Source organism: Harmonia axyridis, chromosome 4 (genome assembly GCF_914767665.1).
Source record: "Harmonia axyridis chromosome 4, icHarAxyr1.1, whole genome shotgun sequence".
NCBI classification, from domain to species: domain Eukaryota; kingdom Metazoa; phylum Arthropoda; class Insecta; order Coleoptera; family Coccinellidae; genus Harmonia; species Harmonia axyridis.
The window spans coordinates 41732214-41748070 of record NC_059504.1 but is presented as its reverse complement, the minus strand read 5'-3'; the positions used below and the strand labels follow the sequence as shown (position 1 = coordinate 41748070).

Sequence of the window (15857 nt, the reverse complement as noted above, 5' to 3'; positions counted from 1 at the left end):
GGCAAAGTTAATTTCAATGCAAAATGATCAGTTGAATTGAAGAAAAAATTGTATTCAAAAATTGATATGAATTGAAAATATCTTCTTACCAAAAGCAGACATAGAATATAAACTAATTGATTGACGTTGAAATTAAATTGAACATTGCTCTATGAAATTGTCAATTTCGAAAAAAATTGAGTCCTGTATTTTGTATTGTTGTTGATATAAAAAAGTTGTTACTATTCCTATTTCTAGACATTTCTTTATTCTAATTTCTTGATTATGTCTGAATTTGATAGAGGAAGAAGTTATAAAAAAAAATACATATCGAAGGTATAGTTCCCTCTTTTATAATTCAGTTTTTATTGTCAATAATTATAATTTTAAGGATCTTCCTAATAATGTTGGCAGAAATATTATTAATAAATTCAATAAATCAAATGAAGAGGATGATGCTAAAATAGAAATAAAGATTAAACAACCAACAATTCTGCTTAAAGCTCGAGAGCATGAAGAAACTATAGGTTCTCCTAAAAAAAACTCTAGAGATAATGAATCGTCTAATCAGACTGGAACATTTTCATCCAATGCAGAGGGTAAATAATCTATCTACTTTTCAATTATCGTTATAAATGATTACTTAATATTATCATACTAGATTCAAATTTATTCAGTATTATCAATTTTAATAAAAAAAATGAAAAGAATTTTTAATAACTAAACCTGAAATAATTTTCAGCCCATACTATACCAGAATTAAAATATATGCACAAAGCTGTTAAGTTCTTAGACGATGGAATATTATTCACTGATAATCTACAAGATTATGTTAGAGATAATAGTGACTTTCTGGTTGTAGCAGTTATTGGACAGCAAGGGGTTGGTAAATCATCCATATTGAATGTTCTAGCTAATAATAAAATAAAGAAAGATGTATTAAATGAAGTGTTTACAAATAATTCAAGAAACAAAAGAGATAAACTTTCAAGTAAGTTCTCCAAACTTGATTTAGATTCAGAGAAAAATGATTCTGAAATATTTCGGATGCAAACTGCTGAAGACATTGAATGCATTCGAAATAGAACAAATGGAATAGATATTTATATCAGTGATGACAGGGTAAGAGGGCTTAATTATTTGATTCGAAATTCACCTAAAGAATTAATATATGCTCTTTTAGATCATCTACTTAGACTGTCAACCTTTTTCTTCTTTAGCTATTATGGATGATTTAGTTGAAAATGACAATAAAAGGTCCAATTCTGTAAGCGAAATAATACAATCTGAAAATAGTGGTGAAATACAAGCACTTCAAATCACATCATTTCTAATGACAGTTTGCCATATATTTATTGTTGTTCAAGATTGGTTTTTTGATAGCAATACTTGCAGGTAATTATATCCAATTTCAGATTGATAGTTGTTAATATGAGATGAATTTCATGGTGATAAAACTAAAATTGGAAAAAAAATTATTGTGTCCTTTGAGTGATATTTTTATAGAAGAGACCAAAAGATATTACCTAGGAGTCCATCTGTTTGATTATTTAGTTTTTCATATTCAGAAAATTGGCACTTAAAATATCCATATTAAGTTGTCATTCAGTCCGCCTATTTTGGTTTATTATGTGTTAATGATAAACCTTTGGAATTGTTACAGAAAAAAAAATTAACAACCCCTGAAAAGTTATGTTTTGGAATTTGTAGAATCCAAAAATCGATTTAAAAAAATCCATCTGTCCAGATATTTTCTCGGGAACTATAGGAGCTTTTTGCAAGGAATTTGATACATAAATAATTAGCTATATGCTGTATTTGACAAGTTTAAAAAATTTATTATTGACAACTCGGCAATTTTCAACAAAGGACGGTGGCTCTGTGGCTTTCATACTGGTCTTTGACGTGTAGAATCAAATTTTGAGTCTACCATAAGACTATCTTTTTATCAATGATTTGAGATAGTTTAGGAACAAATAATAAATCATAGTGAAAATTTTGCAATGTGTTTGTGTCATATAATATTTTCCTTAATAGATTTATCCAAGCTTCTGAAATGATGAAACCTACTATGACGAACTCAGAAGATGAAGTTTCTGAGTATTTCCCCCATTTGTTATTAATACACAATAGGGCTACTGTTGACGATTTTTCACCATCAAAATTTAAGATTATACAAAAGGTAGGATGGTTATAGTTATATGTTCTAGGATTTGATTTAATTGAATTTTTGTGATTTCAGACGTACAAATCTCTATTTCTCAAATCGAGACTAATCTTGAACAGCAATTTGGGAATTGCTTCAGGCAGATTAGTGAAACATTTATGTCCAGAAACTTGTGGACCACCACTCAATATATTTTTAGTACCTGAATATGAAGAAAATGAAGGTCAGTTAATGTTAGGTTAATCAAATTATTTGGTGTTGACATAGCTATTGCTAGGTTTATTTATAAGATTGAAGGAAATTTACAATATTTTTTTAGGTGTGGTATTCAGGGGCCACCCTCCAATGGAAGATATTTTCAAGAAATTAAAAGGAAACATGTTAGGAGTTACCAAAAACCCACTCACACATGTTCAGCTAACAGAGAAAACCTGGCTTGTTTATTGTGCTAAAGTATGGGAAAATGTGAGAAAAAGTTCCTTCTTTGTTGAGTACACCAAATTGATGCCTTAGTGATTCAGTCCAAAATTGTGATAGTAATATTTGTTTTTAATTTTAAGAAAGTGAATAAATGATAAAAAAAATCTCAAACGTCTATAAATAAATTAGTCTTCTATGGTTGATATAATTTAAATGAATTTAATGGAATTAAATCTGGCAAATAGTCCATCTTACTAAAAGTGAAAAGAAAAGATGATACATAATATCAATACATATTTGCTAAAGTATCATAAGTGACACCAAACGTTTTTTATAGGAACAACCTATTTTTTTACGGCGGGCAGCATTTATGTAAGGTAGTCCGAAATATTCTTTAGTCCACTAGGGGACATATTATGCCCCCTAATGGACTACCTTACATAAAAGCTTCACGCCCTAACAAGAAAAGGTTGTTCCTGTAAATAATGTATGGTGTCACTTACGATACTTTGGCAAATATGTATCGATATAATTGAAAATGAAGGACAAGGATTATTTTCCAAGTCCTAGTCAAACTTGAGTTTTTAATATATTGAACTTTTAAATTCAACAAGTTGGTATAAATAGAGTACCAACATTAGAATGTGATAAAATTACCAAAGTTATTGAAATGAATCCAACAATACCACTTAACAACTTTCAGTAAAATTACTAAAAATATGAAAGATTAAAGAAGAAAAAAAAGGTAAAATTTAATTAACTTTATTCATACACTCAATCTTAAAAATAGTTAATAAATAAGAATAAACTTGTTTCAGTCGATAATAACATAAAAATTTTTACACCCTAAGTGCAGGGTTTGTGAATCTGACATATTTCAACAAATCTTCGTTTTCCTCGCATACCCAAGGTTTCACATGGTGACAAGCAACATCATGCCAGTTAACGCCATCCTTGTAGAATTGGTTGAGGACGGCCAAACAGTTTTCAGTGGCGCCACCTTGCTGTGCTTCACGGTTGTCTGGTTGAGGCCTGCCGATTCCACCAGATTCAGACCAATCATTTTGGTCTCTCTGGGTGGTTGGGGCGAGCTTTTGAAGAACGGCAGTCCAGAACCACCCGTTGATAGAGAGGGGTTGAAGATCGGCTCTGTCACAACCTTTGAAGTCGCAAAGACGTCCAGATGTCCAAATGTATTTCACCTTAAAAAAGAAATTTTGGTGTTAATTCACTTTTTCTTCATCAAATAATTTTATAGTAATTTTATCTCTATTATTATTATTATTATTATTTGAACCGGGGTCGTTGTGGCTCGGTAAGCCTTCCAAGAAGTGCGACCTTGTGGATCTTTTGTTCTCTACCCTACTCATTCATGGAAACCCAAGGAGGTCGTCAATGACGTTAATAAAACTGACAACCTCCTTGGGGGCCTTGGCCGTTACCTCTCGGGAATCCAGGACCGGCAACCCCATATTAGTCAAGCCAACTCTGGACACTTGCATACCATGTGTTAAATAATAATAATAACAACTGCACTTTATTGACCACAGTCAAAAGCCATCGAATTTTATCTCTAAATTTCGTTTTTATATTGGATAGCAAGGGCGGAGTGTGAAGCGATAGGCCATAGAAAATCATCTCAAGTTATCCCACTCTATTCGTATTGGCATCTTAACAACAAGAAGCATTGTATCTTCTAGTACTTTTTATTTGGTTTGGACCATCCGTATTCGACTACTATAAAAGGAGATAAAATGTCAGATGCAACATAAATGTGCTTGGAATTTGGTACAAAAACACTGCAAATTATTGAAAAATAGTAGCTTGATTAAATAAAAACTAGAATGGTAATTGAAGAGGTTATTTGTTTAAGAATGGATACTGATGTCCAAACATGCATTAATCGAAATAATAACGGATAGGATTGTGTAGTCGAGAATGGTCAATATTAAATGATCTTATCATTCATTACACTCTCAATATTTATTGGTTGTATGGGTTTTTAGACATCTTAGTTGTATCTTGTATAATTTTCTTCAATTTGATAACTTGATTTTAATTCATCTCCAATAGCAAACCTTTGGAATCGTTTGAAAAAATTTAACTTTTAAATCTCCCTTGAATATTCAGTTTTCATTCGTCGCTCTTGAAACTACATCAGGGTTTTCCAATAAGAGGTTTCATTTGGTCTAGACCGCTATCTGGGTACTTTTGAAGCTGTCATCATTTGACAATTAAAAACTACGACATTACTAAAAATGGAACGATTCACGCTTCAACGACGCATTGAAATTGATGAATTCTCTACAAAAATTGAGAACATTTTGCAGTCACAGTTTGCAAATCTAAAGCACTTTTGGGTCGTCGTGAAGCACCTTTTCGGTGAGCAATAGTAAAACTGTTAGAAAATTTTAAGCTGTTGGGACAAGTTAGTGATGTGAAGAATAAGGTAAATCAGAGGAACGTTTGAGATTGCTTTACTAAACCTGAAAAGCGGTGAGATCTCAAAAACGCTGAGGAGACTGGAGTAGTTGAACTTTGGCAGATAACGAGAAAGTCACGTGGTATAAACCCCTCTTAACACCTTCAGACTTTTTTCTTTTGGCTCACGTGGAAGATAAAGTCTATGTCAATGCTTCATAATCGATTCAAGACCTTATAATGATGTAATTGATGAAGTTATCGAGGACATTGATTGAGTTAGATTATGCGAGGAATAATAATTATTGTATTCTGAAATGATTATGCATAGAAATTCAGTAATTTCTTAGTTATTTAAGACTTTCTTGATTTATGTTGTATGAAGAATTCATCTTCAATATTTTGTGACCATAGAATTCGTAAGAAGGAAAGTTGATAGTATAGACAAAGAAATTTGAGTGTATTGACTTATTCCGAAAGAAATTAATAAAATTTAAGTACACGCAGTGTGCACCTACAACATAAACCAAGAAAATGTATAATAACGCGGAAACTATCGAATTTAAGTAGAACCATTTTTGAAGACTATCATTGTTTTTTCCGAAGAAACCATCAACGCATTCATTAAAAATATTATTTCTTCTACTGAGAATATCGAATAATTCAATTTCAAATCGGCCTTATTCTCCAAAAACATATACCTACCAGGCACTAAAACTTGAGACAGCTATAAAGAGTTATGTATAGGCTCCAAGGGTACGCAATTGACGCACAAATGAACGATTGCTCAAAAGCTCGTAACTACACGTTAATGGTTTCCTCATCCTATATCTACTATTATACCTTTAATTATCATGTAACAGTTTATTGATGTGAGAATAAATACAATTATTATCATTTCAATGAAAAAAATTTTAAATTTTGCTCCAATATCACTATTGCCAATATACCTTTGAAAAGCGTAATGATATTCTTCAGAAATTTCGGAGATCATCCTGTACAACCTCAGAGTAATAAACATAGATAGAGTTAGCATAAGTCATTTTCAGTAAGCAAATTTTGCCCCCAACATGAACTATAAAATTTGACATGAAGCGCGCGGAAATGAAAACTTATCAGTGATACGATATTTCACTCAATTCGCGAGTTTCTCCACAAAGAACGCACTTCTTATGTCCGATAGTGAATAAACGTTTCATATCAACTCAAAATATATTGAGATGAATACCTAAATATATCAGACATTCAGAAAACAATCTTCAAGCGCGTCAAACGACGCGAAAAAACAGATGACACTAGGAGAGCAATAGTTGCCAAACCTTGGATTTCAGCAGGTAGATACAGAAAAAAATAAATATTCTGCTTAATATAAATTCGACAATTAGGAAAAATATCGGATTCCAAATATCCAAATTTGCATATTTAATCGGAAATAAATATATTTCATTCAATATAATATACATTAATAATGATATAATGAAATTGTGGATTTGAAAATATATCACAATCCGACAACGTGATCTAACCATGTTGGGGACATGTAAAAATTACGAATATTTCCTCTATCTATATTTATTACTCTATGTGTACAAGAGATGTAGTGAGAAAGACAGACTGATAAGAATTTATTTTTGTATTCGGTTATTGTTTTTTTATCGTCTGCGCTATTCTTTTCTACTCAATCCCATATTATATATGTATACAAATAATAAATACAATAAGATTGCCTCCAATACATAGTAAAAGATTCCTTCAAAGGATTTCCAATTATTGTATGAGTGAAAGTGTTGATTTTTTCTCATATAGGCAAGACCAATGAATAAACAATCAAATCATCTTGAGGTATGAACGACATTATTACACACGACACATCAAATCTAATTTCTCCTACGCCTACCCATTGTTCAAATAGAAGAAAGTGAAATTTTATAACTGCGTTGCTATTCACACACCTGTAATTTCTCCTATTTTAGGTTATTGCAAATTACAACTCTTCCAAACGAAACGTGAATATAAAATGAGACCATAGTGTCATATCAAGGGAGGTAGCTGATCAGTTTTTCAATTACAGGATGCGGATATAGAGGTTGCGAAATTCACACCAAGATTTATTACGTTCTGTTCAGACAAAGTATGTCAGCTAAAAAATTAAGATGACTATTGAATACCCGTAACTGTTTGAACTTGAGGATATACATGAATTACTAGATCTAATTCGATACAAGCTTTGAATCACTTTGTTGAATTTCGGTTTATTATATTGAATGAAAAAGCAATTTGAACAAGTTTTGGGATGTGCAGAATTAAAAAATTATATTAAACATGAGACTACAAAAAAACTGTAGTATTACAGGGTGTTCCTGAATTAGAGGGTCAAACAAACATGACAGATTCCGCAACCCTCGTTTCATTTTAAGAAAAAAAGTCCTATAAACATGGGCCCGCAAATGCTTTGTTTTCGGGATACAGGGTTTTACAGTTTGATTTTTTTTTCAGTTTTTATTTCATGTACCTATTATAGTTCACGAACAATTTCTGAAATCTGAACGGACTGATTTTTTTAGTCAATCTTCTGATTCTCTATAGGGTGTCCCTCAGAGGTGTTTTCTTTCCTCTGAGGGGTGTCCCATCAAATACGTCGTCTAGTGAGCGGACCTCAGAAGCGATCCCTTTGAGCTAGGAAAAAATGAATGGCACATTTTTGGGATTGATTTTCGAAAGAATTAATTTGGCGAAAACGACAACCTGATAAATTTAACTGTTTGCAAGCTATAAGAGAAAATTGAAAAATTAAGTTCTCGTAATTTCCTCATTACTGGTGCTATAAACATGTAACAAAAATATTCTAGAGGCACTTTTTTCAGTAGAATCCATTGGTGTAATCATTTGTTTTATATTGCAATTTGTTTTGAAATTATAATACAAACTTTGATTTTTTTAAATGTAAATTATACAAATTTCTATAACAAAAATAATCACTTTTTTTCTCTTTTCGAAAATTACATATAAATTTCTTATCAAACCATAAAATCAGAAAAAGTTTCTGTTTCTCACGGAAAATAAACCAAATGCATATCTATCTATGGTAATCTGTGAACTTCAGATAATTAAAATAATCAGTGGTCACGAAGACCTCCGGATTTAACACCGTTAGATTTTTACTTTGGTAACATTGAAGAAAAACATTCATCAGTTTGGAAATGTTGAAAAAAATCTAACAGTGTTAAATCCGGAGATCTTAGTGTCTACCAAATATTTTAATTATCTGAAGTTTACACATTATCATAGGTAGGCACTTGGTTGATTTGCCGTGAAACTTTTTATGATTTTTATTGTTTGATTAGTAATTTTTGTATCATAGTATAATATATATTTTTGAAAATAAAAAAGAACGATTTTATTATTCTGTTATAGAAAAAAATTCGTATAATTTACATTTAGAAACACAAAAGTTTGTATTATAACTTCGCAACTAATTAGAATAAAAAACAAATGATTACATCAATGGACTCTAATGAAAAAAGTGCCTGTAAAATGTTTTTGTTTCATGTTAATAGTACCATTAATATGGAAGTTATGAGAACTTGTCGTTTCACACCATATTACAATTTTCTCTTATAGCTTAAAAACAGTTGATTTTATGTGTTTGTGGTTTTCACCAAAAATCTCAAAAATTGAGTCCGAAAATGTGCCATTAATTTACTTCCTGCTCAAAGGAGATTTTCTTACTGGACAACGAATTTGGGTCACCCGATACATTCCAAACTACGAAAATTTCAGGCAGTTACCAAATGTTTCCCTTGAACGATTTCAGAAGTTAAATATTGAAAATAATGAACCAAAATGCGTCCCCAACTGTCGAGAACAATATAAACATATTGCCCAGTGGAATTTATTAAAAAAAATCGGTTGTGATCTCCCATTTTTGGTTAAATCCATTCATTTTAAAGGCAAAAATGAACCAATCAAATTTAAAAAAATATTTCTCGGAAACCTGATGACATGCAATAACAAAACTATGTATTGCTGAAATCTAGAATATTTTTCACCAAGGCGTAGCTCATAATAATATTTCAGATCTTGATTCACACCCCGCATTGTGATAAACAACATTATTTTTTCCCATATGAGTTAATATGTATTTCATTATGGGGCTAGAGCTAGAAATATTGAAACTCCTCAATAATTTCAAATTTTTTACCGCCTCTGCTACAACTCTTCATTTTTGATCACCACCTGTGCATTATTCGAGTTAAAAGCAAATTGATGGCTGGTAATATTATCTTCGGAAGATTGATATGTTCCTAATAGGAGCAACAAGCTTTCGAAATTCCAATGTAATTCGTCCTGACAAAGAAATACATGTAAACATGTACACATAACCTATAATCGAAAGAAGCGAGACTGAGCTTTTAGTGGTGAGGTTTTTGACCTCGTAAGAAGTTGTTTTCTTGAACTTAACACAATTTCTTTGTCTCCTTAGAAAAGAAACTTTCATTCGACCCTATTCATCGTTCAAAACAGGGATATTATTTATTTGATTCATTATAGATTGGGGAACATTAAATTATACCTCGGACTATATTTGTTTTGTTGACATTCCTCAAAAAGATCACGCGAAAAATGTTAATTACAATATACTTACATTTTCACTAACAATCCTCTGTTTGATCCATTCATTTTCTGCGCTTGTTTCCAAAGAAATCAGATCCATACATCTTTCTCTGCAGAAGTTTCTTCCATCTAGCCAATCTTTTTCAACTCCTCTAGTTTGAGGTTCTCTCCAACTGAAGAAGTAGCCCTTACCTGAAAATGTGATTCTTAATTAGGTTCAAATAGAGATAAATCATCATCTGAGTAAAAAAAAACTTATACCGTATTCATCTATCGAAGATATTTAAATTTATTGTATTGTGGTTCAAAAAAGTGTTTTTAGTAAATTTTTTGCGTTGAAAGATTATACAGGATATTGACGCGATACTCTATCAAGATTAAGCGTTGAACTTTCGATTTTTTTTTCGACACAATGTCATCATAAGGCTCCATTAAAGCTACATTCCCGAATTGTTTGGAATTACACAGGGTGCACCAAAAAAAGTGAAAATGACATGGATTTTTTTTTGTGGAACACCCTGTTTTTATTGAATTTTTGAATTCCATATATTCCATGTAATAAATGAATTCAATTTTGTTCACAACTTCATATGCTTTAAACTTACCGTTTTTGAGATATTTCGATTTTTCACAAATTGGAAGGTCTTTATTAAAAGCTAAATATCTCCGAAATGGATTTATTCAAATAAGATTTTGAAAGTGAATAGGCACTAGAAGAACATAGGTATAACTAGATACTTTTTTATTATTATTGAGAATTCTAATGGGTGTTCAAAATGAGAAGATTTATTGATGACTTATTAAAATGTTTACATGGGGTTTAATCCAAATGGCACATTCTATATTTATTTTATCATTTGGTAGATAATTTGTCTAAAAAATTCGATGATTAAATTTGCTAACTATTAAAAAAATAAAATACAGGGTGTGTCATCTGGAATAAGGTCGATATTAATATTAATGAGTCGTCAATGAATTGTCTCATTTTGAACACACAGTAGATCAATGATTGTCAAAAAGTCAATAGGTTCTTACCCCCGTTTTTCTGGTATTTACTCTCATTTGAATAAATAGATCCATCTTGGATCCATAAGTTTTTTTCAAAGAACCTTCAAATTTATGAAAAACCAAAATATTCAAAAAAGTTTCAAGCATATGAGCAAACTTGCGATCTTTAATTAATTATTACATGAAATCTGAAAATTCAATGAAAAACAGGATGTTCCATAAGAAATAACCCTATTATTGGTCATCTACTCTATTTTGGTACACCCTGTGTATCCCCAAAAAAATTTAGAATGTAGATCTGATGGAGACTTATGGTGCTTGATTGAAAATTTCAGCGCTTCACCGTAATAGAGCGTTGCGTCAATGGTAGAACACCCTGTATGATAAAGACGCTGCTTCATCATTTTCAACTTACAGCAGTTTACAGGAGGCATTAAGTCTGAGGTGATAAGGTAAGTGTATTGTTGATGCTGAATGAATTGAATGAAAGCATTAATTCTGGATATATAAAAAATTACTAAGCGACAAATACTGTCTTCAGATAGCTCCTAAATCTTCTTAGAAAAATATGAAGAAATATCTTCAATCTTTCCTTATTCTATCTGTTGATAATTATATTCAAGATCATAGGTACTCGATAAATCCATTACACACATTTCAAATTGAAAAATTTTTGAATTTCTTTGAGATAACATTCATGCAATTCAAGACCAAACAATCAACGATAAAAAACTTGACTGTACCTAAGGAAGAAAATTTCCTTGTTATGATGAACTGTAATCCACCATGTTTATATAGTCTTGGAGAGAAATCGGCTCTACTATTAACCTGAGATGACAAATACATGTTTTCTCTTCATACCTATGGACAGCTGGGGTATAATTTGGGCATTGCAAATTAAGATGTCTACCGCGGAATGTTAATAAAATAATACTCGATTAACATAACCATCAAGCGTTTAAATAAGGTACCTACCAACTGTAATAAACTCCATAATTCAATTGAACTTGGCTGAAATAGGGAAAGCTAAGAAACTTAAGCATACCACATGAGACCATAATGATATCGAGTGTGTGTTATTTATTTTCAGTAATAAATAATTGCAATTTTTGGTAGAAAAAAAATTGGTTCTTGGAGCTATTCTCTTGAATTTTGGTACAGATGTTTCACGTGAGCGATCAATGGATTTTGTGGCTTATCCTTTGAGCAATATCCAAATATGTTAACGGAAAAACTATCTGACCAAGGCATGGAAAGTTATTGAGAAAAAACCATTTTTCCAAAAAAAATATTTTTGCAAATTTGACTGGTTTTCGAAATAAGAAGATTGAGCATTCAGAAAATATGGGAAAATATTATAAAGTATATTTTGCAACAAAAATTTTCTATTTTCTAAAAAACCGGGAGTTCAAATGAAGAAACAATTGGTGAGAAAATGTCCTTAGACCTTCTCATTTCGGAAACCAGTAAAATTTTTTTGGAAAAATGGTTTTTCCTCAATAACTTTCCATGCCTTGGTTCGATAGTTTTTCCGATAACTTATTTAGAGAGCCGGTGAAAAATACTATCATAGTGATGGGTCACAAAATCCAGTGGCCCGCTTATGTGAAACACCCTGTACATAATTAATAATCAACTTGTAAGTCAGACTCACCGTCAGGAGTTCTTTCGTGAATCACTCTTTGGGCACAAAGCTGTGGATTCGGCAAATGCAAACTGCGTCCATTAGGAAACTGGGCAAATGCAGCTGACACAAATATAAAAAGGAAAAGACAAACGCCCTGCATTTTCCTGAAAAAAAAAAATATCTACCTTATTTATAATGCCTTCATAACAAAATAAAAAAACGAAATTTCGTAGATAGAAATACAAATGAAGCCAAGTGTCAAGAGCATTTGTACTTTTGTTCTACTGTTTATTTACACTCAGAACCTACCGAAGACGTCAAATCTCAGAGTGTCTTCAAGAATATCAAGACGTAATTTAATCGAAAGTTTTCATTTCATTATTGATATAAAAACATTTAACATTTCTTGGAATTGAGTGATAGGTGCACAATCGGAAATTATGTAGTTGGATAATTCTGATTGGTTTTTAATTCTTTCTGAAGCACGAAATGTTATAAATTATCGATAAGAAAAGTTTCAACTTCTTAAGGCAGGTTGTTCTTGCTAGTATAAATAATGATAATACATGTCATTTTATTCCTTCTACGAAAATTTTCACTTTAATGTTTGTATCGGTTTCTAGTAAATTATTACGTATCCTTTCACAGAAGATAAAAAAAATACCGGTGTGATATCTACCACTTTGATTTCCCAAGAGTATTGAAACCTGTCTCAAATCTGGTATTACTAACAAAGCTTTGACTTAAGTATACAAAATATAATAGATATAAATATCGATCAATTCTCTTTCAAATAAGTATGCATTATGATCGAAAACCTTTGCGGTTTTAAAAGCTACATTACCTTAAATGTCAGTGGTTTACGTGTTTGGAGGGAAAAATATTCTCAAAATATTAGTTAGTATAGTAATTTTTTGAAAATATATATGAATAAATATTTATGAAGAATTCCATGCAAAATTTAATACTTGAAATTTTTAGGATATGTAAAAATTCGGCCGTATTATGTACATCGTGAATTTCAATTAGGTACTTCAATTTTTTAAGGGTGGATTAAACAAATATTTTCTTTGAACGCTTTTTAAAAAAATTAATTATTTTTGCAATAATATAAGATTTGGTATATCGAAGTTTGATCCAGAGGGTGTCCAATTTTTATGAGAAACCTACTATTGAGTATTGCGGAATTCTTAAGATGAAAATTGGTAACTTAATCCTAATCTCAAAATTGGACCCATGAATTTTAATTGAAAATTGAATAATATTGACTGTTCAACATTAAAATGTATGCGATAGTACAATGATGTAAATAAAAATCTTCTGTATAAAGTTTTTTTCCAATTATTCAAAATATAGTATTTCAATCCAATCGAAAATTAAAGATTGCTTATAGAATAATTATCGCAAAGTTTCATTAAGATTCGAGTTCCAGATATACATATAAAATTTTCAAAACTGATCTACTGATACTTTATAATCTACCGAATTAATATATGTTTTGTGTCAGATAACACTGAGGGCAAGAAGACATACCTATGTGATTTCCCATTCATATTGAGTACGATATCGCAAAAAAATATAATGAAAAACTAAAACAAGATGAAAATAAAAAAAATAAACAAAAATACAAAATTACTGTTGTTGTGTTTATCTATTGCATAATAACGAAAAAAAAACTTTTTAAAACTTGTGTACATCCGAGAATAATCATTGAAGTATCCATTATTTATCAAGACAACTCACCGGTTCCACTAGTTGGGTTTCACAATAAACTCGAATGTCGCGCACAGCGTTGTAGTCCACAAATTAGAAATGAAGACGCTGGAAGATGATACCTGTATTTATAGGGAGGTGGGGTATGATAAAACACACTGCGATGGAATTACAAAAAGAAATTCAAATGAAAAACCGAAGAATCGGTTCATTATTCTACCTTGGACGAATGCACCTTTGAGATGTTGGATAAGAATAATTCGTCTTTACATCCTGGATCTGTGTACTATAACAGTTGTGCAGCAGGAGTTTATATCCGTATAACATTCCTGAAAAGCTGTAAAATTTACGAATTGGTTTATTATTTCGTCCTTTAACAAAGAATAGCTCAATTTGTTTATAAAAATCCTATTATCAATTTTATGCCGCAGGGTTTGAACCCGAGAATAATTTGACAGAATTGCAGGAAATGTGGATGATTTGTTACGAATTCCAGATCGAATATTCGTAATTTTAACTTTGTATTTCTTGATGTCCTGATTTCAAAATTCAATTTTTGAGCGCTCATTAAACGGCAAAACGAGTTTTTCCAAACTATTTTTCTATAGTAGATATCTTGATTTTTTTATTATCGATATATGGTATTAGAAATCCTGTTTTATGATTTCCATTTTTCCATAGACATTATTATTTCATTGCAAAGCCTGTATTTCTGGAATTTTGAGTCGCAAATGGCCTCAAACGATAAGGTTCGACTCTCTAATGACGAGTCTATCCTCAAATTCGATTCTGTCCGTCTGTCAGTGCGTATACTCACTGCAACTCTTTTCGGATTTTGCCCAAGGCATTCAAGATCTGAACCTAACATAAATATTTCAATTTTTTCTGTCCTCGAATGGGGGGAAATAGAAATTCGAACATTTCAGGATAGGTTCGGATCCCGAAAGTCTCGGTCAAGTGGATTAATGGGTAAATTTTGATTGGGGGTTCCGTAAATATGGACTTTCGAAATTATGTTTTCCTATTATTTCCAAAACTGCTGATTCGATCGTGATGAGAATTTGCATTTGGATGTATGTTGACAATTTCCAAGCTCGTGCAAAATTTTATAGATCCGTAGCAAATTCAAGAAGAATATCGAAAAATAATTACGTACCTAATATCTCTTTGACAAAAAACCATAGGAGTGGAAATTATGGATATTTATTTCATATGGAATGCCAATTTCAAGCTCCGTGCAAAATTTTAAGCTGATCACAAATCAACATCATAAAAAATTCAAGAATAATATTGCAGGAGAAATACTAAATATTTCAGTGATAACATTATGGAGTTGATATTTTGGGTGTTAATAAAGAATAACAATTTCAAGCTTCATGAGAAATTTCATCTGGATAGCGTAATCAGAACCATAGAAAATTCAAGAAGAATAGCGAAAAAAAAATTTGGAAATCAGTGACGTGAAATCAGGAGCTTTTCAGCGCTCGTCATTCATTCGCTTATTGCACCCTTGGAGACGACATATAAAGGTACCTACAAACTGTTGTGATCTCCAAGGACGCAATTGGAGAATGAATGAACAAACGCTCAAAAGTTACGGATTTCACGGCAGTAGATAATAATTCTTTGTCCGATTGGTCTACTCGAGTATTTTTTTAATATTAAACAGTTTTCGATTTTTATTGAAAAGTGATGCATCCTAGAGAAAAAGCGCAGTTTTTTCGTTCTAAATTGAATAAGAATTGTAGTAATGAATTTAATTTTGGAAAAAGGCACTGGCGCACTCTTTTTTTCCAAATATGAAATCAATCCCAGTACGAACGCTTTTATGAAGACATGGTTTTCAACGTGAAATAATCATCTCAAGGAGTTATGTATTTTTACCAAATCTCGTTCAAATATCTTGAG

At 31.2% G+C, this 15857-nt stretch overlaps 2 protein-coding genes across 2 annotated transcripts; one reads left to right on the top strand and one right to left on the bottom strand.

The window, feature by feature from the left end:
• The first annotated feature begins 146 nt into the window (after positions 1-146).
• Positions 147-2769, top strand: LOC123679003 (protein SMG9). The gene is made up of 7 exons (XM_045616309.1): positions 147-315; positions 371-578; positions 722-1101; positions 1163-1374; positions 2017-2161; positions 2222-2369; positions 2466-2769. The coding sequence occupies exons 1-7, from the start codon at positions 265-267 to the stop codon at positions 2657-2659; spliced, it is 1338 nt and encodes a 445-aa protein (XP_045472265.1). The 5' UTR covers positions 147-264; the 3' UTR covers positions 2660-2769.
• Positions 2770-3312: 543 nt separating this feature from the next.
• LOC123679000 lies at positions 3313-14076 on the bottom strand. Its single transcript, XM_045616304.1, has 4 exons — positions 13980-14076; positions 12264-12400; positions 9633-9793; positions 3313-3768 (listed from the first exon to the last, which is right to left on the bottom strand). Exons 2-4 carry the CDS (start codon positions 12394-12396, stop codon positions 3406-3408), a joined length of 657 nt encoding a protein of 218 aa, XP_045472260.1. The 5' UTR covers positions 12397-12400; positions 13980-14076; the 3' UTR covers positions 3313-3405.
• Between the last annotated feature and the right edge of the window lie 1781 nt (positions 14077-15857).

Bases quoted from the DNA above. Each gene is read 5' to 3' on its own strand.
- LOC123679003 (XM_045616309.1), top strand. From the start codon at position 265: ATGTCTGAATTTGATAGAGGAAGAAGTTATAAAAAAAAATACATATCG. The intron at 1,102-1,162 runs GTAAGAGGGCTT...ATGCTCTTTTAG, and splicing joins TTTATATCAGTGATGACAGG to ATCATCTACTTAGACTGTCA. The intron at 2,162-2,221 runs GTAGGATGGTTA...TTGTGATTTCAG, and splicing joins AATTTAAGATTATACAAAAG to ACGTACAAATCTCTATTTCT.
- LOC123679000 (XM_045616304.1), bottom strand. From the start codon at position 12,396: ATGCAGGGCGTTTGTCTTTTCCTTTTTATATTTGTGTCAGCTGCATTT. The intron at 9,794-12,263 runs GTGAGTCTGACT...TCACATTTTCAG, and splicing joins TCACGAAAGAACTCCTGACG to GTAAGGGCTACTTCTTCAGT. The intron at 3,769-9,632 runs GTAAGTATATTG...TTCTTTTTTAAG, and splicing joins AGAGGATTGTTAGTGAAAAT to GTGAAATACATTTGGACATC.